The 26,351-nt window shown below is 42.7% G+C and overlaps 1 protein-coding gene across 1 annotated transcript; it reads right to left on the minus strand.

Moving 5' to 3' along the window:
* Positions 1-3: 3 nt before the first annotated feature.
* On the minus strand, positions 4-25,948 carry tnfaip8l3 (tumor necrosis factor, alpha-induced protein 8-like 3). Its single transcript, XM_080500366.1, has 2 exons — positions 25,639-25,948; positions 4-1,199 (listed from the first exon to the last, which is right to left on the minus strand). The coding sequence occupies exons 1-2, from the start codon at positions 25,682-25,684 to the stop codon at positions 637-639; spliced, it is 609 nt and encodes a 202-aa protein (XP_080356492.1). The 5' UTR covers positions 25,685-25,948; the 3' UTR covers positions 4-636.
* Between the last annotated feature and the right edge of the window lie 403 nt (positions 25,949-26,351).

Genomic DNA, 26,351 nt, shown 5'->3' on the forward strand with positions numbered 1-26,351 from the left:
CAGTGATTTAAAGAAACCTTTAATAAAAGACAAGTGTTACACCCTTGTAGAGAAGATCGACACAGATACATAACACACACTTCACGTCATAGTTGGTCTTATGTACAAACACGACACAGCATTATTCAAGCAAATCCCACACACACACACCCACACACACACACACACACACACACACACACACACACACACACACACACACACACACACACAGAGAAACAGGTCGATTACTACCACTGATTATCTTCCATATCCAGATAAACCTACTGTATGTGTTTTTTGGCCATTGGTACAGTACACGTTTGCACACAAAGAGGATGACTCGGAATGCTATAATGCATACGATGCAGAGCAGGCGGTCCAGATGTGCAGCAGTGATCCACTGAGTGGAAAGACAGTCTAAAAAAAAAAAAAATCCCTCATTGAACCACGGCAGCAGGATGTTTCACCAACCTCTGTGGAAATGGAATGCAAGAAGAAACAGGAAGACGCGAGCAATAAGAAGGCAGAGGATGCGGCGGTCGGTGGGTGGCGGGCGGGCGGGCGAGTGAGCGAAGAGGAAATAGAAGAAGGCAGGAGAGACCAGCGAGGGAGAGGAGAAAGAAACCAGAGGTGAAAGAGGTGGAGTGCGGGAGGTTAAAGCGTGCCTTCGTCAAGCAGTTTGTTGATGCCGTTGCAGATCTTCCTCAGAGAGAGTCTGTACTCGTCTCCGTCGCCGTACAGCTCGGCCAGGAACTCCCCGTGGGCAAAATGGTTGAAAACGTGGTCGATGCGCGCGTGGGAGCGCGCGGTCAGGTGCTGCTCGACCAGGGCGTGAAGCAGGTCCCTGCACTCCAGCAGGAGCTCGGATAAAATGCTCCTGTCAAAGGTGTACTCCACCTCGTAGAACGACACTGCCGTCATGGCCGCCTGGTTCATCTTCTTCTTGAAGCGCTCCACCGTGTCCAGCTCGTCCGGGCTGAACTGGTGGTTGCGGTACAGGATGCCGATCTTCAGCGCGATCTTGATGACGTCCTTGACGATCTTGTGGGCCTCTTTTTTGCTCTTGGTGAACTCCCGACTCGCCTTGTAGAGCTCGTCCAGGATCTCGCTGCTGGTGTCGTCCGTCAGCATGTTGGCCACCACCATGGTCGCCATCTTGCTGAGGATCTTCTTCTGGGCCTGCAGGGCCAGGGAGCGGGAGTTGAAGCTCTCCTGACCTACAAGAACAAACCAAGAGAAAAGTTAACTTTGCGTGTCAGATGCTCAGAAAATGTATTTTGTGTAACATCGTTAAATGAATTATGTGTGAATCGTTGAAAATCTACATAGAATTCAGTGTAACTCTCATACGCTTTATTGCATGCTATTGATTTCCTTTAATGAACTTGTTTCATATATAATCTTAATAATTCAGTGTTGTTTTTATTTTAAATTGCAATAAGTTCACTAATTCTGAATTGTTTACGGTTCTATTTTCCTTTTGACTACTTGTTTAGAATTCCTGTTGATTAGTGAGCAGATAACATAATTAAATGCATTTAATATTTGATGTGAGATTTATGTGCTGGATTTATTGGAAGATATATTTGACTGAATGAATGAAACTGTATTTCGCACATACAACTATATATAAAAAGAAAGAAAGGAAAAGAGAAACATTTAAATTTAAATTGGTAAAATGAAAAAACAAAACAGCACATCCCACTCGATTTGTATGTCAAACTTCTTTATTCCATATAGTCCATTGTATTAGCTGTATGTCTTAGTTTTGATAAACTGCAGAGAAGAAACAAAACAAAACTTATTCAGTTTTGACATTTTCAAAAATTGTTGTTTAAGTCTTTAAAGCTTTTTTTTTTCAAACGTTTCAGCTAGAAATAGACTTGCATCCACTGGCATAGATATTAAAAAGAATGGAAGTAAAATGTTATATTCCTCCGCCCTTCAAAATCTGCTCTCAGGTTTTGTTGCAACAACCATAAATACAAGTTTGTGCAGCAACCACCAACCACTTTTTCAAACTTGTGTGCCTCAGTGTTGTGTCGCTCGCACATCAAATACTTCTTTATATCAACGTGAACAAGCACAATTTAAAACAATTGGTTTCCTCCGTATTCAGAATGACTGCATGCATCTGAATAAGTGTTACTTCAGGACAAACAAGTGGAATGTCATTTCAAGGCTCAGAAGTCCCTCAAAGAGACTCTGAATGTTCTGAACAGCTGAATCTCATCCAGACGAGCAGGCTTTGCAAACTGCTGACCTTCCGTAATGAAAATATGGGTGCTTGCGTCCTTCAGTGTTCACTGACATTACTTTGTTGTTGCTTAAAAAGTTTCACCGCAACCACAGTTTTGCTGTTCAATCCCTCGGTTTTTCTTTTTGATGTAAAGCACATTGAATTGTTCGGCACACTAATAATGTACTGTACAAATACACTAGTCTTTTTTATTCTTCTGGAAAACACATTGACCTTTTTCTTTCTTTCTTTCTTTTTTTTTTTTATTTGTTACACAATGCAGTGTTGTGTAACCGAGGATTTGTAGCACTTTACTGCGGATCTCAGTTGATAAGGCACAGCTTTGATGCAAACTCTTCTTGGATGATTCACTGTTCTTGGCTCCAACAAATGCCAAACCTCATCAATTTTCACTTTGATATCTAACTTTCCTCACCATTTTTCACCTTTGCAGCTTGCTTTTTCCGAGTGCACTTATAGATTCCTTTTTTTTTTTTTTTTTAACAGCACACATTTAGAGTGGATGAACCAACCGGCAGCAGCCACATTCTACGGCAGGGCGTCGGCCTTCCTGGTGCTGGCAGTGGTTTAGTGAGCTGACTCGCTGGAGGAACGACTATCTGCTGTGGATAACATCAAGCAGCTGTATGCAGATAAGAGCCCTCTTTGCACTCTCTCTCTCTCTCTTTCTTTCTCTCTCTCCACACGTCCAAATTGATTGCAGTTTTATGCCGCGTACCGCTGTTGTCGCAATTTGTCACGAAGGAGGACATCAAAGGCTCCCTGTGTCCTCGTACAGTGATGCCAGCAGTCTTAACGTGTGCCGAATGTGGGAAGTGGGAGTATGGAAAGTGGTTTTATTTAGGTGCCACCCAGCTTCAAATTACACACCAGATAACTCCTATTATGATTAAAGCCTTGGAAAGAGGCTTCACTTTTTCTTTTTTTCTTTTTTTTTCCCTTTCGGTTGCCTGGGCACTTTGTCAACCTCTTCCTCCACATGTACAACGTGAGGAGAGAGTGAGGCAGAGTGGACGGGGGTGTCGTTGCCCAGTGGGCTTACCACAGAGGAGCAGATGAGCCCAAATTCAAAGAGGAACACCTGCTTTGTTGTCATTATAATTTAATCAAATCAAGACAGCGATTGGGTGCATGGACCTCGTTGTCATGTGCGCTGTTTAAGTGCACACGCACAAAAGAGGCACAACAATCGGAGGGGGGAACCCGATTCGTGGCATTTCATGTGAACGTACAGATGTGACATTTCATGTGTTGGTCTGAAGCTAAATGACATTTCGTGCTCGTATAATTAGCCCGCCGTGATATTTAACAGCTTACGAGGCAAAACGTCCTCGTCTGTCTTTTTCCACAGAACACATCCGTCCTAATACGCTTCCTGTAATCCACCTGTACGAACAGCAGACATGTCAAACTGAAAAAAGTTGCTTAACTATTAAACGTATTGAGAGTTATTCGGTTTTCACGGAGAAAACTAGACGTCAGTCTTTGAAAACTGAAGAAGTAATTTTGAAAGGGAGTATTATTTTTTTCTGAAGCAATTTCGACCCACCACAAGTCAGCTTTTTTTTCTACTTTAGCGGTTAGTTATTTATAATCATAGACTCATTGAATGCTGTTCAAGTTAAAAAGAAACAATAAAAATGAAATCCTCCTGATCGTAAACTGTGCTTTTCCGGGATTTAGCCAAGAACAGTAAGTTGTTGTGTATTTTTTCCGATATATTCAAAATCCACATAGCTTACGTTAAAAACTATAGGAAGCAATTGTAAATGAACTTCAGCTCTTCAGCCTATTTTTTGCTGCTTCAGCAGTCTCTAAGCACTTCACTCCACTCGATCAGTCACATGCACCTGTCACACACGTTCACAATCTCACTCACAAATAGCGGTCGCTGCCACATTAAGTGCTCGTCCACCACGGGGAGCAGCGTGTCCAAGGAAACCTCCACTCATTGACAGCTGCGCTGGAGACGCTGGAGACCGGAAGATTACCCTTTTGAGTCATATGCAGTCATGGAGAGACGTCCAAATCTGTCGTATGTTTGGCATAAAATCCCTTGTGAGTTACCCTTATTTTTAGAGCAGCTTTCATGCATAATGTGGCTCTGCTTTATTATTTTCATATTCATGTTTTAGCTGCCGAATGCTCTCTGGAGTCACCTCATCCTCTACGTGGGTGTTTTGCACTGAACCCAGTTGACATTAGACCATAATATCTCACGATGACATGTTGAGACTAAAGATGAGACAACTGTTGAAGATATTGGATATTGATGAAAAAAAAAAAAAAAAAAACCCGAGTCCTAATGCTCAGTAAGGGAGCTGCAAAGTTAGTTGAACTTTGAAAAACCATGTCGTGATTTGAAAGTCTGAAAGTTTAGTTTCTTGCAGTTTTGCTGAGAAAAACTGTTCTGCGGTCTTTCTTTTGTCGGGGGACACGTTCGTGCAAAGAAACCCATTGTTCGCATTATGGACATTTCCTGAAAGTGTTGCAATGTGTTGACATTTAACCTGTTTTATTTCATTCTGAAATAGTCATTGCATACATGTGAGGTACTACAGTTTTTAGACCGGTGTTACCTTTTTACTTCTGTAACTTTTTATCATTTTATTTTGTCGATTTCAGTGCAATTGAATTGCTGTTCTGATAAAGTTTAGTAGCTCTTTCAAATGGGCTGCGGGATAGTTGCGCTTCTCTCCAGGGATAGATAATGCTCTGTCTATTTCTCTCCATCTCCCCACTTTGTTTTCACTTTGCATTTATGAGGACACAGTGTTGCGTATTCGCTCATTAACAAGATTTGCAAATCGCAAGTTAAAGAGTCAGACTATTACTCAGCCTTACTGCTGTTTTTGCATTGGTTGATGGATGTTTATTGCACCCCCCCCCCCCCCACCCCCACCCCCCCAGGATAATGTCTGCCGAAAGTTAACATTGAAAACTAAGATTCAGAGCTGCAAATAAATCAGCCGAAGGAAAATGAATGAGTGTCAGTGGTGTTCAGTTTTTTTAGAAATAACTGCACGGTTTGAGGTCATGAATAGATAACATACACATAAGCATCACAACAGCACGGCCCCCATGGTGTTTGAATACAGGACATATAACTGCTTTTCATCGGGCAGATCTGTGCCTCTCATCAACAGGCTCTCTTTGTCACTGTCATTTCCTGTTTCCCTGAAACAGCTCTTTGTCCCAGCAAGCCTCTGATATTCAGAAACCCGACTGGATAGATTTCTGAAACCCTGGCACTCCGATAAAGGTGACAGCTTGCCCCATAAAGCTGGCTTTGTCGGGGCCAATGGTTGTCCAGGCAGTTTGGGTTTGCATCCCGCCGATATGTGTGACCATTCACTTTGTCGAACTAATTACCCGTCTGTGCAATGAAACAACAAGATCCTTAATTATTACAGCAAAGATTGATTGGACCTCACAGTTAAAACGCGGTGCTGTATGCAAGGAAACGATTGGGACATTTTTCTGTTTTTAGCAGAGCTATAAGCAGACTAATTATTCTGCCGCTACCCCTCAACACACAGCCTGGAGCCTGGTTTGAAAGTACCAGCAGGTGGCTATCGACTCACTCGCCGTGGCCCCTCGTCTCAAGTCTGTTTGCACGTCCCAGAGTGACGACGGACGTAAGCACAGAAAAAAAAATGAAAGCGCGTGCAGGGAGAACACTGCAGAGGATGGACATGAGGCTTCTCGAGGTGTGAGTCAGAGTGCTTGGTACAAGAGGTGGGTGAGTCAGAGGTCTGGCTGGAGATTTTTAGCACATAGAGCGAGTGAGGGTAGATGATTATGAGTGCACATGGAGACACTGAGAAGGCTGAGCTCTCTCTCTTTCTATTACTTTCCCTTGTGCACACACACACACACACACACACACACAGCCTGTCACCGAGAGGCTCCGATGAGTGACATGCATGAACCAGAGTGTCAGAATGAGTTAGAGAAGAGTCCAAGCTGTCAGTGAAGAGGCCGCTAGAAAACTGGCCTTCCTGTTACTTGTCTTCTTCCTCCTTTTCATATTTTCTCTCTTACCTGCTCGCTACTTTCTCAGTATCATTCGTCCTCAAGTTTGCACCCGAAATAAAATGGGTGTTCTGTGCAGCTTGTGGGAATATGTTCGTGACAAACAGACCAGGCAAAGAGTAGGCCCAGTCGCCGTAGCCACTGGCCCGTCGAAATGATTGCATAAGAGTGTTTTTGGGAGTTACTGAAGTTTACTTTCAACACGGAGGATTAGCACGGCGCTTGCAGCTCCCTCGCCGCGGCTGTTGACTGGACAGTCCCTCTTTGTCCCGCCTGATGTTTTTAGAAGGCTGAGTCAACATTTTCTGCTGCATTGCATCAGAACATACATACAGCGGGGAACATGGAGAGCAGCCAAACCTGCGCTGCAAACCCCCCCCCCCCAAAAAATAACAAATGGTGCAGTGCATAAAATGTTAATGTGGTCTGATTTTCGCCGTGTTTATACTTGGAAGTGAAGGTACTCAGGTCTGTTTCAAGAACTCTCCGACAACTTTTCAAACAAGGCAGAGATGTCCACGTTGTGCACACCCGCCTGTCACATCTGCTTTGTTTAGAGCTCTTTGGGCGAAATCAGTTAACTGAACTGAAGGTGTTCTGGGTTCTTGCTTTTCAAAACGGACGTTGGCCCTCCTGTGTGCTGGACGTCAGGGTTCGGAGGGCAGCATTCACACCTCCACCGCCGCCGCCGTCGCACCAGGGTTCTCGGTTTTAATCACACCCAAGTCTGACAAGTGCGAACGCATCCTCGGTTCCAATTTCAGTCCGAGGCACATCAAATAAGTGACCTTTAATAGAAAGTGACTGCACAGCTGTAAAGGAAAAAAAAAAAAAAACTGAGCCAGATCCAAGTTTATGGTGGGAAACTATTATTTTTGTAATGGGACTGATATTAAAGAGGTCAGTATGTTTGTTTGGGGCCGATTCTGAGAGGTCAGATAACGGCTGAATGAAACATCTCTGTGGGTAGATGTGAATATTATCATATTTGAATATTAAGCTTTTCTTAAACTTAAGCACACAGTCACTTTACATTTTTTGACATCTAAATCTGGAATTTATTTTTAGTAATGGATTAAACTACTTCTGGTGTTCCCACATGTGCGTGAGTTGTCCCACTTTCCGTATTGACCCTGAAGCTTTTCCCCCAGAAGAGAGGAGGCTGGAATAAAGCAGGGAGCTGAGCTGTGTCTCTGGTGTCAGGTTATAACAACCCCGCTGTACATCTGCATGCGTATTCCGGGGCGTTACTCATCGGCCGCGGAGCAAGCAGATGAATGAGCCAGTGATAGAGAAACATGAATGAAAGTGCCTAATGCCAAACTGCTTATTCAAATGTGACTCAAGTGCACAGCTTGAACCAATTGTATATTCCGTATTGCACAATGTCAGAGTTAGATCGCTCCCCGCGTTCACTGAGACAGTGATCAGTGAAGCCTCTGTGTACTCTTGTACTTAAAATAAAACTCACTTCGTAATCCCGAGCGAATGCGAGGAAATGAAAAGGTCTTCTTGGATGTTAAGTGAGTTGATTCTGGCTCTTCGGGAGGTTTGGTATTAGTGTAAATAGTGATGAGGTTGAACACGGATCCAGACATTTTCTGAAGTGCAGTGAACAGTTTGGTTCTGAGATGCGGTCCTGAGGCCCGTGTTGGTCCCGTTCCAGAGTCACCAGAGGAATGAGCCATTAGCAGGGCCAGCAGCGAACACTGACGATGGCCGACTGGCCTTTAGTGAGTCAACGCTTCAGGCACTTATCAGCCGGAACAGCACAGAACACACATGTCTGACTGTGTCAGGGTATGAATATATGCACATAATTCGGTATTAGTGTTCAAGCCACGGCAGACGGGAAAAGAAAAAGCTTTTGAAAAAGCTGAATAGTTATCATTAAAATTTTGAAAGTGTAAAAAAAATAAATAAATCGCAATGGTCATAAAATATTGCATAAACTGACATCTACTTTCTATATTGCTTTATCTAAGGCTGGAGCTGATGCTCCCTAACTTTGGGCATGGGGTGGTATTAGTACCAACATTATAAAATGCCTTCCCTTAAATATGACAATGGTCAAATCAGCAAAGAAATACCAATATTTGGCACATTATTCAACTTGTTGTATTTTATGGGTGCAAAGTGTCAGGTTTTACCACAATTAAAAATGACCACATTTCCACTCAGAAGAAGCATTTCCATATTTCTGAGGGGAAAAATCTTCATACATTTTTTTTTTTTACAAAATACTACCACCCCCTACTTCGCTAAAACGCAGTGTACCTCCTGGACAGATCATTAGTCAATCAGAAAGACACACAAGAACACACACTCACATTCACACCTACCAGTATGTTTCAGGTCACCATTTAACCAGCTTTCTTTGGACTGAGGTAAGAAATCCATGCATGCACAGAGAGATCATGAGAAATCACACAGAAAAGCCAGATTCATGTGGTCTGTGAGGATTTTCCTGATATAAAAAGTAATGACAATAATAATCCATAATAAGTCAGAAATATAAATGACTCCTGATAACTACCATTTTTTACGGTCATTTAGTTTTGCAACGACTGTGTCATTCCTCTTATTCAAAGTTTATAGTTTCTGCTCAAGCTCTTATAACCGTCTGAGCTATCAGAAATGCCTCATTAAAAAAAAAAAAAAAAACTATGGAAAAAGCTTATTTTATTTCCTCAATAAAACACGATTCTACAGTTGTTCTTATTTGATTTTGGCATCTTCTGTCTAAAATTGAATGATTTGGATTTGAACGTGTGCCTAAAAGGCGATCAGGTTTCCATAAACAGATGTACGACATCTTTTTGTCCACAAAACACAAGCACACATGGACACAGGCTCTCAGGGAAAGATCATACTTGACAAGTGCGTTCCTGTTTGGCGTTGCTACTGACAACATGTTCATGTTTAGTATGAACAAATACCAGGTCTCACTCCAGTTACAAGTGCAGGTTAGGGCTGGGGGAAAAAAAATCTATTTAATCGATTTATTGAATTTGTAGCTAAAATCGATTTGGACGGTCAATCCTCGAAAAAAGACGGCAGGAAAAAAAACAGCACCCACCTTCCTGAAAGCCGTCTAACTTATGTGTACAGTAGAACCTAGGACTAGGGACCCTAAGAGCAGGTAACTGTTAATGCACCTTAATGAGTGGACAGCCTCCAGCAGGGGGCGCTGCGCGGAAGTTTACTTGTTTGACCCATGGACCAAAACCCCTGGTAAAAAACTCCAATCAACCCCGGAAACCACCAAGCAAGTGGTTATATAGGATTTTTGCTTTTTTACATTTCATTGTATGTTGCAGCAGAATGTTTCATTAAAATTGACTTTATATTGAGATTGTTGTCGTTTTTGTTTTACTAATTGTGTGATCTTGCAAAATCCATCACATACACTGCGCCACAACAAAGAAACAGTTTCAAGTGTAAATTCCAAGGTTATTATAGTGTAACTTTGGATTTGCGTTTAATTATATTTATTTTTATTTGCCACATATTTAATTTCATAATATCTATTTTTGGTATTAATGTGTGTAGTGACTTATATATAATTTAATTAATTGATTTAGTGAGATGTTTCTTTATTTTATGGTTACTTCTTCTGCTACTTCTACTGCTCTATGTTACAAAACATTGGTTCCTACCCCAGTGTTGTGGATACAGCCCAATTAAGGGACGGACAGGATTGTGAGTGAAGTGTGGTGAGTTTGACTCGAGCTGCTAATAAACAGCCTGAAACTGTTTTGCCGTTTTCGTTATCAATTCAGCACAGAAGGGAATAAAGCTTAAGAGGAACTTCACTTAACTGTAACCCACCTGATTCCACTTAACTCACAGTGTCGTTATCAGGATCTGGACTTTGAAGAGACGGTGCAGAGCAAGCAGCGTGTGTGTTGATATGAAGTGAGCTGTGAATGTAAGGGAAATGTTTTTTTTCTCATGTTTATGTTAGATAGGGACCTTTAGAAGACTTTGTGTTGACTTTACTCTCTTGATTTACTGGGGCCTTTGGACTCCTGCTTGATTAGTGTGGTTTGGGTTGTTGTTTTTGAAGGAGTGCCCACTCCTGATTTGACTGAATATCTCCTGAGATGAGGCGGGGGACGGTGCGCCCCTGTTAGGGTTTCCGACAGACCCTTGAAAAACGGAGTCGTCCATATTCGCAAATAAAGTACGCACCGCATATTAAGCTGAGGGACGTCTTTTGTACTTGATTACCATGAGTATCAAAAATCGTCAGTAAAATGTCCATGCAATTTATGACAAATAGGGCACTTTATATCAAAACTTACGGAAAACTTATTCCGCCGCCTCTCCTGCTCTGTGACCAATGAGCGAACAGCAAACTCACACATGAGTATGACAATACAGAATTCTGCTTATCTCATTGCTCTTGAACAAGATACCGGAAGACAACAGACGATAATACAAAGCAGCATGGTGACAGACTTGGATAGTACACCTTCGACCGGCAAAGCTCCCACGAAAAAGGGCTGCAGAATTCCAGTCGTCCACCATGCATCACAATGCAGCATTTAAGTCCCCCCCCCTCCCCACAGCTTTATTTTCATGAGGAAAAATACTGATCACCATCAATTACTTTAAATCCAGCATACACTGGAGTTCAGGAATATTTACCGTTACGTGGTAAGTTATTAGTGCATGAAGCGATGACATCCAACAGCACTCCAAATAATGAAAAGGGGGAAAAAAATGCAAGCATCCATTCACCCCCCCCCCCCCCCCCAAGCATTTTTTAGTTCAGACAGCTAAAAAGTGAAAGGCTGCTGACAACTTAGTTTGATGCAGAACGGTAGGAGAGTGCTTGGGTCACAAACAAAAAAAAAAACCCTGCAAAGCCTCCATGTACTTCATTTACGGCCATAACCAAAATTCCCTGATGTACATTCACTTTCCATCTGCAACCGATTTTCCGTTCACAGGCAGCAATATTGTATATGCATGCCTTTCTGAAATGAGGGGTTGCCAGCCCCATTCTTTGCACCCCTGTAAATGCAACCACAGCAATATCTTCCAGACATTTTCCTTTCCAGAGATTTTCTTTTTATAAGGAAAACAGCAGTGCGTCGCTCAGTCCATTTTTGCCTCGACTGTGCCGCAACGCTGGACTTCTGCAGGAGCGGCGCTCGCTCAAATTTCACATACAAGAGACAGACTTGTGTGCTTGCGCTGTGGCGAAGAGCCCAGGAAAAGCCCTCGCTAATAAAGTCTGTCATCCATCAGCGATGCCATTTCAGGAAGTACAAACACAGCCGCGTATCAATAACAGGAAAATGTCAGATAAAATGCACTTCGCGCCGAGGGATTAACCGAAGGCGACAGCTTGACTTCCACTAGTTTTGTCTTGGCCTTTTGGTTCGCTCGTCGGTGGCCAATACGAAGGCTTGCTCTGGCTGCATTTACAAGGCTGGAGGAAAACAATGGAGTGGGTCATTCAGCAGTAGTAAAGGGGGGTTTTAATAGCCTGCCGGGTTCGAGTTAAGCAAGCCTGAGAGGCCAGCCGACTGAAGTGGGGAGCACAGGAGGAGCACTGTGCCAGCTGGTGCCTCAACTAGTGAAGCCGGAGGAGAGACATATTTCTTTTCCAGAGTCAGTTTGATCTGCTCTGTTAGTCAACTCACTCCTGTTTTTTTTTGTTGTTGTTGCTTTTTTTCCAATGTTGCATATACACACAGACTTATAGTAAATACTGTGTGTAAAAGATGGTGAAGCATCCAAGCAGGAGAGTGTTTTTCTGTCATTTTATGGGTCTTTCTATCGCTCCTTCTGGACCTGCACAGGCCCTGTACAGGCGTTTTTCTGTCTCCCACAAGGCGACTCGGATGACTCAAGCATTACCGCCCCTGCACACTCTCTGTCTCTTGCAATGCAGGCGTCTGTTTCGATGAAAGCGACTGGCAGTGGAAATGCCGGAGAATGATACGATTTCTATGGAGAGAAACGGTGTGAGAGCCGGTACAGTGGAGTGCAGCGATCTGCATTATTCATGACATGTAAAAAACTGACACCGAGCCAGTTTCCAAAGGGTAGCCTGGCACTGAAGGAGGTCATTCACCATGCCATTAACAGCTGCCCCGCATGTAGAGGGGCATCCACAGCTTTAGGGTTAATAAATAACTCACTTTTAATACCTTTAACGACTTCCGTTTGCGTTAACTAAGGTTACAGAGTTTAAAGTTCATTCGCAGGTCACAGCAACACTGTGCTGGTGATGGCATCAGAATCTGATTTGTATTCTACACAGTTGCTAAGAGTCAGAACTTATGTAAAGAATATGACAAGATAAATGGACGTTGGATTTTTCGTGCAGCTGTTTTCTGGTTCTGCCTGAACATAGCGTTTATTTTCCCTGTGTGGAAAACAGATATCCACACTGCATTGTCATAAAACTAACATGTATAACTTAAATATAAATCACATTAACAATCGGCAGGGGGATTTGTTTTGTACTAATGTCTGTCAATGTTTGTTATTTTGTCTGAGATGTTGCTTTTGACTGCACACGGCGCTTCCAACAAACAAAGTATATGCATTCAGTCAAACGGCTCTGAATAAGAGGTCAAATCATCCTGTTAGCCTCTTGTGGCCTTTAACAGGTTTACACTTGACAAGAGGTACTATACCTGTGGTAATTGTTCATTGCAGTTATATTACTTACATGTTACCTACTTTGTTCATCATATCAGCACAGAAATGTTAACGTGTCCATTGTCATGCACTCCACTGCATGCATACGTGGCTGAAACCATTGTCAAACCATTTAGAATTAGCTAAATCTCACTTGTATAAAAATTGATTTACCTAGTAAGAATACATGTCTTTATATTGTGGGGGGGAAATGGAAGCGCCTACAGAAAGTCCTATGCAAGAACAAATAAACTCTACACATATTGATGCAAAGCCCAAGTACTAACCACCACACCTCATCAAATTTAAAATCTTTCATAGGTCAACATTATATTGCATTAACTTGTCTTTTTCAGACTTTAAATTAAAGCACTCTGTGATATCTGCATTTTTTTGGGGGGGGGATGAAAGACTGTCAAACAAGTCGATAGCTTTAATCATGACTTAAAATCCGGAGTTGTAAAGTGGGAGGAGTCAGCAGATGTCGTTGTGACAGTCACGTGACAACAGACAACCTGAAAAAGAAAAAAAAAAGTCAAGAGCGCACGTCCACTAGCTCCAGGACATGGAGAGAATAGAGCTGGATTTTGATTTGGTGTTTTATCACTCAGCTGCTGCGCTGTAGAGCGTGTGTATTGATAGATGTAGACCACACACGCATATTCTGGACATGCCAAAACATAAATCAATATTGAGACAAAATATGGCTGACTTTAAAAATACTATGAGGATATGAGATACCCAGATCTTGTAAGGTTCGTGACTTGGGACATGTGACAGATGAGTTAGTTCAAGAAGAGGATCAGTATGTAATTAAAACACTGTTGTCAGCAAGTAAAAAGTCAAAACACAAGACTATGGTACAAACTAACACCCCCGGCCGAGCAGTGAGCGTGCATTATGGAGGAGATTCATCTAATGGAGAGAAACTGAGCCTCCATTTTATAATAAATCTGATAAATGGACAAATGACAGATGACGGGAAGAGGACGACACCGCCGTCACTTCTACCGGACAACAAGGACTTGACTCATTGCAAAGCTGCGTGTTACATCTAACCACCAAAGCTGTGAAAAGAAAACCTCAATAAAAAAAATAGTTTAAAAAACAAAACAAAAACTGACAGAAGTTTGGCAACTGCCATCTCACTACAACACACAGTGGTCACTACTAACAACCAATAAAATGCATCAGAAAGATCAAAGTGACACCAGCGCTGGCCCAAGACCACAATTTCCATCTCTTTCCATACCAAGGTTTTTCCCCCCTGTACTTAAATTCTACTAGAACCAACTGTTTTAGCAGGAGTCACTTCTGAATCAGTGAAGACCAATGTCTTCCAGTCAAACTTACTGTTGGACTCAAGTAATCTCAGTTATATATACAGTATATATATATAACTGAGATTACTTTGGTATAATTTGGACATATGGCTTATTTATGACCATTAGTTTAAAATGAAAAGGAATGAGAGTAATGGCACTACACTTCAGGTTGAATTATGAATATTAGGCAGAAAGGTTTGAATTATCATTAATGGAAAAAAGCCTAATAAAAGAAAATCAAAGTGAGAAACCTGTTGGGGGGAGGGGGGGGGGGGGGTGGTCTCTGTGATGAAACGTCCTGAGGTATGTTAACGTCGTCATAATGAAGAGGTCTGCAACGCAGTATATACGCGACTGCGTTTGAAGCTATAAGTGTGTTTATCTTGGGGACTGAATTAAGCGTCTCCACTGTGATGAACAGTCCAGGGAAAAAGCACTTAGGAGCCTCTCTGAGCCAGAAGGGACACGAGAACAGATTGCCTTTGGCTGCTGCACAACCTTATTTAATGTTCTATCCCTCATCTCTTTCTTTGTCTCTCGCTCTCTCTCTCTCTCTCTCTCTCCCACTCTCTGTCTCTTAGTTTTAATGGCCAACTCCCTGTTGAGCTGAACCAGGGAGTCGAGGCAAAACGAGGCAGTGGCAGGAGACGTCTGATTGATTAATGTGCCGCTGGCTTGATCGCTTGTCACAAGAGATTGGCGGAGAGAGGGGAGGACATAGCCGTGATTTGACCTCAACCTTTTTGCTCTGCCCTTGTCTTTCATCACTGTTGCTTCTTGTTATGAAGAGCAGAGTCACCACGAGTCCTCAGAGGATCAGAAGTGGTATACAGGACATCCTGTTGGGGCGCAGCGTGGGTCTGCCGGGTCCTGTGAGATCCCTGCCCTTTCACCTCTCGCCTGCTGTAAAGTTGATGTCTTCTCCAGCTGCGGCTTCCTCGTTGTGTACCATTGTTTGGCTGCGATAACGAGCCAGGCCGCACTGAGCTGGTGAGCCGGGCATGGGAACTGGCTGCAGGCGGTCTCCCCACTCCGTCTCTTTCCTCTGGGAGCTTCTCTGGAAAACCATCACCAGCTGACAAATGAGAGCGCTGGCTGAGGGCAAAAATACTGGATATTTCGATGTGAATAAATGACAGATATACCACATACCGCTGATCATTTCTACGGAGCCAAAAAGGATTCAAACCCTATTTTCTGCACTTTTTTTAGTATTTATCTTCCTCAGTTAGGCCTTTCCTTTCAGTGCCTATAGTGATATTACTGTAGTGTTGCAGGGACACAATAGCTGAGCTGTCAGCACCATGCGGGTCAGTCTAACGACTGACGAGGATAAACTGCATTTACACTGGTTAATAGAAGAAAGATGCTCTATAATGTAGATATCAGTGGTCCTTGAAAGAAACTCATTTATGCAACAGACCAGACTAGATAGCCACTGAACAGTCTTCGGCAGGTTAAATAAAGTTTATTTGAAGTTGTTAAACTAATGCATCAAGGCAAATATGGCTCCGGGTGAAGTAAATGTTGCTATTAGAAGGACTAATGGAGGTTTTCCACCTGCAAACAAGAGCTTTGTGAAATAGTAACAATCAAAGCAGAGGCAAAAGCTCAGACTCACAAGCCCACTAATACTTGCAGTCATCGATCTCTTTTCATCATTAAGAGCATATTGTATATAATTGACCTTTTAAACTGATTTATTCAGTTTAGGGTTAGGGTTAGGGCTTCAGCCATATGATCAGTTCATCGCAGGAAGACAGACAATCATCATCTACGGCCATGTATGCACAGAGAGAACACAGGTTAAAAACCCCACCAAAACCAGCTGTGTCTTTATGTCACTCTCAACAAAGAGGTGAAAAAAAAATTCAGAGGATTAAAAAAAAGAAAAGAAAAGAAAATCATTTCTAAAGACTGCTAAGAAGTGCAGCTGTTTAAATAGCCACACAACTTCTCGATTCATAAAACAGCAGCAATGTATTTATAGACATCTCGGCTACGAACGTGTGGTTGTGAGTGTTTGTGCGTGAGCTCTAATGACAGACTGCGAGACTCGAACTTGATAAAATACAGAGCTGGATATTCAGCCTGCGCTTAGTTTATCTGGTCTGGACTCCACACACAAAGTTCCCTAAATGTGTTTCTGTCTTTCTGTGAAGACTTTGAGCCTGAAGGACTGCGAGGACGAGGGAGGCCTGTGGACGGCCGTGGCAGCGTGTTCATTTTCATTTCACACCTTTCAGTCAAGATAGATAGAAGCGAGATCGAGAAAGGAGAATGGATGAGCAGAGGAGGCCTCTCTTTTGAGGAATGCTTTGGATTTGCATAAATGAAAAACGATAAACTAAAATATGTACACACACAGCCATCATTCACATCTGCGGACGTGTCAGTTCAATTTATAGGAGTGTGGAGGAGTGACCAAAAAAAGGAGGATGGAAAAGTTGGTGGCGGCGGTAAATAGAAGATAGGTGAGTTCATATGTCCATTTTTTTCTTTTTTTGATTGCCCACCTCCTGCCAGAATCTGTTTTTCCTCAGACACGCATACCCACGCAACACCCAAAACATCTTCTCACCCACCTTCTCCTCTTGCATCATCCTGCAGTCGTATCAAGCGCTGGCTGCAGCGTCTTTCTCTTACACTCATGAAGCTCTCAACTCCTTTTTTTTTTTTTTTTGTCTATCTCTACCCTCTCGCCATTTCTCACCAACATCTACAACGCTGAGCCGAGCGTGAGTGGCAGGGAAGCGAGTGTTTTCCGGCCCTGGGTTACTCGCTCCTCTCATACACCCCCGGCCAAGTCCCAGCATGCCGTGGCATCGCTTACAAAGAGGCACACACGTGCACGTAAGGAAGCGCGCACACACAACCACTTACACGCACAATCACCCCGGCTGTTGCCAGATTTCCCCAGAACTTTTGGGCTCTTGGTTTGTTTACTAGTTCACCCACTCTTGATTGAGTTTACGGAAGAAAAAAAAAAAAAAAGTGAGGTGCTGCGAATCCTCAGATGACTTCCAGAGTTTGACTCTGTCATTGCCCTGATACAGAGCTGAAATCCTGCAGCAACAACTCCCCCCCTGATATTTATCAAGAACACGTTGTACATCGTCTTCTATTTGGGCCTCGGTTGCTCCTAAACAGCACAGATGTAAATCAGAAACAGGAAACGATGACTTTGCTGCATCACTTATTTCAATTGAGAAAGTTGGTCTGAATGCATGAAAGATTCCCAGAAGACTCTAATGCTGTTTGCCTATTTAATTCATATTATGCATATACATAATACAAATGTACTACATGCTTCAGCCAGTTCAGACGTGGTTATAATAATATTAAGGCCGACTGGGCTGGGTGGTCTTTTAAAGACTGCACAAATTAAATTGCAACTTTAATGTTCCTAAAATGACGTGAAGAGAAAGCAAATACCCTGGGAAACCAACTGCAGCAGCAGAATTAGACTGAATTTAGTTTAGAATTAAGTTTTCAATTAATTCCAGGAAACATTTCTGTTGTTGATGGAAACTGTTCGGCTGTGATTCATTTATGTAGGAACTTTGTTCGGATCAGATTCACTTTTTTGGGGGACGACTGAACAACAAACTGCAGCTGGACGTTTTTCTTGTATAAATAGAGACCATTAGTGACTGTATTCATATATATAGAGCTTTTATCTATTTTGTTCTTCTAACTGAGTCACCTGTCAGTTTTGTCTTTAACACTGTTCGACTCTGTTCGACTCTGTTCTCAGAAGCCAATGTTGCCATTGCACTCAACTCCTCTCTGTGAGCCTCTGTCACAGCACCTCTGATGGACAGAAAGCTCCTCCAAATTCACATTTGCTTATCTTTATATGAGCTGTCTGCTTGTAATTTATCTCTGTTTTGTCTCAGCCTGCTTCTTCTCGTTGTTCTTTATAAATTATTTTGACAGTCTTTATTTCAACAACCGCTACCAGTGACGTTATAAACCCAACTGACTAAATTGAACAAGTGAGACCATCCCACACAGAGCGGACGCCTCTGCATTTATGTTAGAGAAACACTATAATAGAACAGTCTTGGGCACATTATTGAAACGTTGAGGAGATACTTACCACTTAACTGGTTTTATAGTAAACTGCCACCTTAAAATATATAACTAGTAAGAGCAATGACATACAATTATGTAACTTGCACTCATTATTTCTGACTGACTGTAGGAAATGAAGAACTTTTTTTTTCATATTGATTAAGCTCACTTCCTGGACAGGTTTATCACAGTGCAAACACAGGCTCGCAGTCCCACCTTTGAACAATTTAGAGGCAACAATTACGCTCAAGCACATGCGCACACACATCGTGCACAGAAGGAGAAACGCTGTTTAGTTAAGAGGTGATATTGCGCAATATAATAATGATATTGCTCACAACACCGCCTATCAATATACATGTGATACTGAAATTTCTAGTGTAAATCTGAGAAATAATGGTGTTTGGTGTTTAACTTCCCTGCGGTTTTACCATTTTCACTAATCTTTTCAATCCAAAGCCATATTTCAGGGTGTTGGAGAACTATTTCTGAATTGACTTACATTTGCTGGTTTGGAAGGAATGATAAAACAAAGTGTAGAATGTGCTGCCCATCAGTTCGTTGAACAGCTCAGTCTCAGTGTGATTCTTAAAATAACATGTTTAATAGTTCAGCTTTTCAAGAGGAGACTGGAAGCCAAATGTCAGTGAGAAAAAAAACAAAACCCATGGCGGTATTGATGTCATGAGAGTGAAGGTTAACTACACAATGGGGGTAACGTTTTCAACCCAGAGTTTGAGTTGAGTGATAAAGTTGGATATACTCTCTCATACGCTCTCACTTTAGTGTGAAGCCAAAGCGTTCCTGCTGTTATTGCTGCCAACTCACCACTAAATAATGTCCAGGAAATAACTGTGGTACACTCACACTCACACACTCACACACACACACATACATTTAAGGACCTGGATCTGACTTAGTGACTACATTCTTTCTTTGGAACTCTTTACTGAAAGCTTAGTCATCACGAGTTAATTCAAATCCAAGCTTTTAAGGATAACACAGTGTGGAGATTTAGTTTCTCTCTGTTCCTGTTTTTACCCATGAAATATCTAAACCCGCAGCCCAGCTTCCACACATTTCTGCCTGCACTTCCACCTCCCACCTAATAAAGAATATTAATAAAGAGTTTCAAAGTTGAGTCAAAACTCGCCTAATTAATGTGCCATGCTGCTAAACTCCAACCGCTGAGAAATATCTTGCTGAACATGGCTGTTCTCTCTCTCTCTCTCTCTCTCTCTCTCTCTCTCTCTCTCTCTCTCTCTCTTTCCTCTTCCACAGCCTTACAATGCTATATACAGCACAGTTAAGTGTGAAAAGCTGTGTGTGTAACTGCCTCCCACTCTGCCTTGTTTACTCTCTTTGCTGAAGTAGCACTGGGAGAGGACATTTCTCTACTTAATTTGATCCCATTTGCAAAGTTATAGTGAGAAAGCACAAGAAACCCCCCCCCCCTCCCCCATGCAGTAACTTCTCATTAGCACTAAGTCAAAAAACATCCATTCAAACTTGACCTAAGGAAAATTTCAATCAGTGCCGAGGAATTTTTCTCGGAGAAATGAAACAATAGTCGTAACGTCACAGCTCCTTATGTACAGGATTCCACAGATGGAAAATATATTCCGTTGTCATCTTATAGTAAGTAGAAGTGCAGATACTTCAAATACGCCATTGGCAATAGTGCAGATTCAGCTGCTTTACTGGTGAAATAGTACAGATTCTGGATCGTGCTATATTTGATATTTGAGGGCTTTTTGTGGTGGAGGTTGTAGTATAACACACGTTCTAACTATTTTTATTATAATACTATGTTTTTCAGTGGTGGTACGCCAGCATAATCATGAGTTGGTATCATATTTTTGATTCGGAAACCAAATAATTCAATCATTATTGATGTAACTTGAGGTCGCCTCAATTCCTTAATTGATCCTGTTACCGTAAATTTCAGTCGCCCGTTGAAAATAAAACAAGAAAGTAGTTGAGGAAGTACAAATGTGGGGAGTTAAACTACTCCAGTACAAATACCAGAATGATTCGATTAAGTATGGTGACAAAGTATTTGTATTCTATTACTGCAGGATTAACATTCCGGGCTCATTATCTCAGTGACTTCTGTTAATACAAACTGAGCTCCCTCAAAGAACTCGCCTCTAGTGACTGTGTACTTTGCTTCCAATGGTCCCCCAGTTAAACCGTAGCGCACCCCCCCCCCCCCCCCCCCCCCAAATGTGCATCTATGAGCCCTTTGACCAGAATGCCTGCCAAAGTGCCTCTGCGGTCGAACTCCGTGTTTCAGTAATGGCTCAGCCGTGGGGAGACGGTTCCCTTCCCAAATGTCCCACAAACACGCTGAAATGTCACAGTATTATTGTGTCAGGTCATGCATGCATGGACGTGTGCACCGGGGAGAAAGCAAGTCACACACAGACACTGAGACCTGAGAGTTTTTCAGGGTTTGTCTTGAGTCGGAGCCGGCAGCAAAAACCACTTTCTCCTGAGTCGTCTTTTCCACTTACAGCTTTTTTTTTTTTTTTTTTTTTCTCAGTTCGTGTTGCAATTTTCCAGAACCAGCTCCTGGTGTCTTGAGTGTGTGCGTGTGCGTGTGTGTGTGTGTGTGTGTGTGTGTGTGTGTGTGTGTGTGTGTGTGTGTGTGTGTGTGTGTGTGTGTGTGTGTGTGTGTGTGTGTGTGTGTGTGTGTGTGTGTGTGTGTGTGTGTAATGCTGGGTGTAGCACAGTGAACACTCTCCATCTGTGGACCAGATTAAAGGCAGAGTTAAAAAAAAAAAAAGTCAGGGGTGCATGTGTCTGGAGGCCAAGGGACTGAGCTAGAAGGCATTTTTTCAGGATTCGTCGGTGTATGGGAGTGTTACAGTAGGGCCGGCCTGCTCTGCCCGTCTCTCATGTGTAAAGCTTGTGGCCGGCATGCCAACATGGCAGTCAGGAGGCAGAGGCTCTCCTCCGATTGCTGAGTGTTTCTGGCCTCGGCCGATGCGTCGTGATCTTCCAAGTGTTTGTGGAAGTGTTTATCAGCAGCAGTTAACCAGCGGCAGACTTTGTTGGTTATATTGAATGTGTAAATTAATCACGAAAAGGATCACCTGCCTGGAGATTAAATATCACTTGTGTCGTCAAACAACATCTGCAGTTTTTTTTTTTTTTGTTTTGTTTGCAATGAAAGCACAGCGACGGCCCCTCATGCCCTCATGAATCTCACAGCTGGTTCTACAACAGCCGAGCAGCTTCTCCTTTCAACAAGTCTGCTTTCCCCTGAAAATTTCAAGTAAAAATTCTGCAGATGGCTGATTGGATTATGCTGCTGGAGTGAGTCGCAGCAGCGCCATGATGAATCAGCCTAAAGTAGACCGTGGGCTGATTGTTCAGCGTACTCCAACGTAATGTCGGACTAATATAACAACTCGGGGAATAATTGCAACCAGGAAACAGTGAAAGTCCACAGGTGTCACGGCTCGGTGAAACGCTTTGTCTCGTCTCTGCTGTGTACAAATGGGCAAAGTTATTGCGCAAAGTTTAGACTAACAACTGTGGTTTGGGAGAACAGAACAGGTGTGTGTGTGCTGACAGCAAGTCCTGCTTTGACTCATTATAAAGGGCGTGGCCGTCTCCTGTCTGCCACAGGAAGCGGAGAGAGGGACTGCTGGATGAATCACTGTGAAGTGTTGGTATGGTTAGAGGCATGCTCTCTGCATGACTGCATGATTGTAGGTAGAAACCTTTGTGTTTCCTTTCTTACTGTCTGGCTCCCTGCATGCTGTTGAGCTTTGTGCTGAATCGTAACAAAGGGAAATAAAAATGAAGCACAGATAGGAACATCATGAATGCAAAAGTTTTTCCCTCTCTGTCAATGCTCTGTTCAACCTTTCATATGAAAACACTTTGCTGTGTGATTGCTGTCGCCTACCCACTGTTCATTACATTGTACTCAGTTTCCAGTGAAAATGTGATGGTACTTTAAGATTTAGTTATATTTAAGAGCATCTAATGGCAATAATAACAGTCATTATATGTAGAGACACTTTATTAAAAAAAGAATCGATACATATGTATTTAGAGCGACAAAATGAACACAATTCAACTAATAACAGTTATTGTTGATGTGATTATTTTTACCTGTATAAAACAAAAGTCAGTGTTCAAAGTTATCTCATTAATAATGATGTCTTTGTAAGGTATTCAAAGGAGCAAACATTTTCTCTGTGAAATGTATAGACTGCTTAAAAAAAATGTGAATAAAAATTCACTTTGTGGACCTGCTTGGTCACGGCTAGATATTTACAAACATGCAAAATGGATTATGTGATGTAAATTGTACTTAAGTATGACTAGATTGACATATTTCCAGAAATGTCTAGTCTGGGCTTGAGGGCTGTTCTGTGGTGAGTTTGCATGTTATACTCATTTCCTTTTTCTCTTGAGTATGTGACAGTGTGTTTGTGTCATTATTTTTTTTTTCCTGCGTTTGCCCTGCGGTAAACCTGTGACCTATCCGGGACGCACTCTGCCTTCGTCTACAGTCAGCTGGGATCAGCTCCGGCGCCATGTGACCCTAAGTTGTATAGAGCGATATAGATGAAGATTAATACCCAGTAAATATAGTGCAGTAAAACAAGTAGCTGCGATTTGTTCCTTTCATCCCAGCTCTTGCTGTATCTTAAACATATGTCTCTATAGCTCAACAAGCCAGCTTATACAGACTAAATATCCCACATGCATAATCGTTATGAAAAGGAATTATAAGCGTGTCTAACTTGATGACATGAAAACACTTAGTTCTTAGAAGCAAAATTTATCGCCTGGAGAGAAAAGATGAAAGTTGCACTATTTCCCCCTCAAATAACCAGGATAATTACCTTGTTGATTCAGAGAAACAAAACTTTTCTCTCTCAACGTTGGTGAGTGAGGTGCAGCAACTCTCCTCCTCCACCTCAGAGAAAGCTCAACTGAGCTGCAAGTGAGTTTTTCTCGCACTCACGAAATGCTTGAGCGGTTTGACTGTCTTCGCATCTGTCAGGAGCCTCGATTGCGTCGACACGCAGCCAAAGGATACACAGAATTTTTGCAGCACACCTTTGGTTATATGAAGCCGATCACATACAGGCTTTACTTCAGTTATTAGTCCTGTTGGCTACCAACAGAAAATGGAAATCCCCCCCCCCCCAAAAAAAAAGAAAACACATCAATATGTTAACTTCGAAGATGCATTTGCAGCTACTTCAGTTTCTCAAGGATATGTAGTCTCACTTCCCACGTTGTAAATACAAGCTCTTCACATGAAGGCAGCACGAGCCACAGCAGATTAAACCAAGGTCAGACACATTTTCTGGAGGTGGCACACAAAAGAGGAAAAGTCTGAATTAAATGTAAATATACGGCTTGTAACGGCTCACGGAAATGGCGCGCGAGGGTTAAACCAAGGCAGGGTAGAAATCTAAAATGTCAGACACAAAGTCGCAGCAACAACCACTAACAGCTCAAGGGCAAGAGGGTTAAAAGCCACATGAAAGAGAATACTGCCGCATTTACAAGCGAAAGTTTTTCACCAAAATACCTCCAGCGCAGATCAATCGCACTTCCCTCATCTCCTCATCCAGTATTAAGGGTCATGTTTGTGTATGACGTTTGCTTCAAAATAGACCTGTTTTCAAAATACATTTACTCAGGTTGCAATGGGACTTTTGACCTTATAAAGGGAGTCGTACCAGTTTTTCCTCATCGGCTGAGCGAGTGGAGTCAGTCTCTGGCTTTCTCTGCAATACTTTTTTTTTTTTTTTTTTAATCAATATTTGATACACAAAGCAGCTTTATTTCCAAACTTATTTTCCCTAAAAGAATTAATCAAATTTCCAACAAAAAACATCCTTTTCATCAATTCTAAAACTTCTGAGGTCGACTAACCGAAAAAGACTTTAACTGCTTCAGTGATGTACTAATTTATGTTGGGGTTTTTTTCTATAATATTTAAATCAAAATTAATGCGCTGATTGAAATTTACGACAATCCAAGCAAGTTGTACGCAATCCAAAAAGCAGATGACGCAGATATGCCATCACCTGCTGATGATGTGCATCAAGCCGTCTGGCCTTCGCATTTCGGTTCGTTTGCCGTCGCCAACAGACCAAAAGACAGACAGACTGACAGACAACGGTCCAGCTGGACAGACAGATGGCCGGAGTTCAGCAGAGCATCAGTAATGGATAAAGCTCTACGTCGTCAAAGAGCATCCTTTAGCGATGATTTTCAAGTGATTAATGGCTTATCAGAAAACATTTTACACCTAATACGTTCACAAAGTGTGTTAATCGAAGGAAGCGAAAGATCCGACATCTGCTTGCGCTCCGTCACGGGAGACGTGGGATTTATTTAAGGCATAAATGTGAAACCTTGAAGAGACGATCACGTTGAGCGTCGTGATGGATGAGGAGCAAAGCCGTTCAGTCGTTTGTTATGCACGACCTGCCCGAGACACATTTGACTCGAAATCTTTGAACTCCAGCCTGCTTCATCTCATATCTTGACTTTTCCACAGAATCACAGCTCAATAAATCGCCCACACGTAGTGTCTGTGTGGAATGCTTGGAAACGGCAGTGTTTGTGTCAAGATGCTTAATGCATAACTCGTCTTTATTGCAATAAATCCTTGCCCCGCACTGTGACACTTTGAACTCTCTTTTTGTTTTTTTTTGTTTTTTAATGAAACATCCTGACATAACTGCCAGTAAACTGACTGAGCGGTTTTTAATGTGCTCCGAGCGTGGGATGCATCACGGACGAGCAGATGATTGTGTTCAGTTCTCTCTCTCTCTCTCTCTCTCTTTCCCTCTTTCTCTCTCTTTCGCTCGTCTCTATGTGTTGATGAACAAACTGGCCGCACGTGTTGGAGCCTGCCTGTTCCTGGCGGTGACTGAGCCGGCTTTCATCCGCACACTGGAGGAGGCTCTGCCAGTCACCAGCATCGGAGACAGAGCACACACATCACAGCTGACAGCACAGAGCCCCCCCCCCCTCCCCCCCAAAAAGAAAAAAAAAAAATCTCAAAAAAAGCTTCTGGATAAAGTGTCAAATAACTAAGCCTATCATGCCTTAAGTGACACTATTCTCAATTGCAATACAGGCTGGCACTTCCGTGAGAGAAATGATTCCAGAGTTCAACATTATTCGCCTGATTGTGTTGAAAACAAAAATAAAAATCCATCCAGTCGAGCTGAGTAGAAACCTCAGCGCAGACTGGATGACTGACTGACGCTGTGGTTGAGGCGAGGTGTGATGGGGGGGACCTACCTGGAGAGAGGTCTCCGTCACTCTGCTCTCCGGAGTCTGAATCCATCTTCTCCTGCAGGACACTCGGAGGCTGCAGAAGCTCTCTGGTTCCTCTGCCTTCTTGTTCCCTTCCCACTGGAGGGAATCTTCTGATTTCTAAACCCAGAGGAAGGGAAAATAAAATGCAAATTTTGGTGTTTCTTTTTTTTAAATTTTCTCTTCCTGCTGAGCTAAACTTCCTCCTCCCAGCCCTTGTCGCTGCAGTTCTGAGAGCAACACTACTACTCCCCCCTTTTGGTCTCCTCTCCTCTCCTGATTTCCTCAGTTTCCCTCTTTACTTCTCCCTCTCATCTACTTTCCCCGTCTCAGGAGCTCCAACCCCTCACCCAGCCTCGGTCCGTCCCCCTCTCAGATTCTCCCTCCCTCCCTTTTTTTTTTTTTTCTTCCCCCGACCGCTCGGTCCCTCCTCCTCCGCCGCCGCCTCCTCTCATTCGGCGCTGTCACACTCAGCCTCTTCACGCTCTCTCCACTCAAACTCTTTTTCTACCTCTTTCTGTATGCTGAAAGTGCCGTCTCTTCCTCTTTCTCTCTTCCTCTCTCCCTCCCTCTCTCTGTCTCTGGGTAAGAGTGCTGCCTGTGTTTTAGCACAGCAAATGGGAGAGACTCATTCATGGCAACTTGAAATTCATCTCCAGCAGTAAAAATCCCATGACCCCTTGTTTGTGGGTCATTCA

This window comes from Blennius ocellaris (assembly GCF_963422515.1).
Source record: "Blennius ocellaris genome assembly, chromosome: 1".
NCBI lineage: Eukaryota > Metazoa > Chordata > Actinopteri > Blenniiformes > Blenniidae > Blennius > Blennius ocellaris.

What these genes read in the sequence shown, in the direction of transcription:
- tnfaip8l3 (XM_080500366.1), bottom strand. Translation starts at nt 25,684, where the DNA reads ATGGATTCAGACTCCGGAGAGCAGAGTGACGGAGACCTCTCTCCAG. An exon ending in TGACGGAGACCTCTCTCCAG is followed by an intron (nt 1,200 to 25,638) that starts GTAGGTCCCCCC and finishes TTGTTCTTGTAG; the next exon opens with GTCAGGAGAGCTTCAACTCC.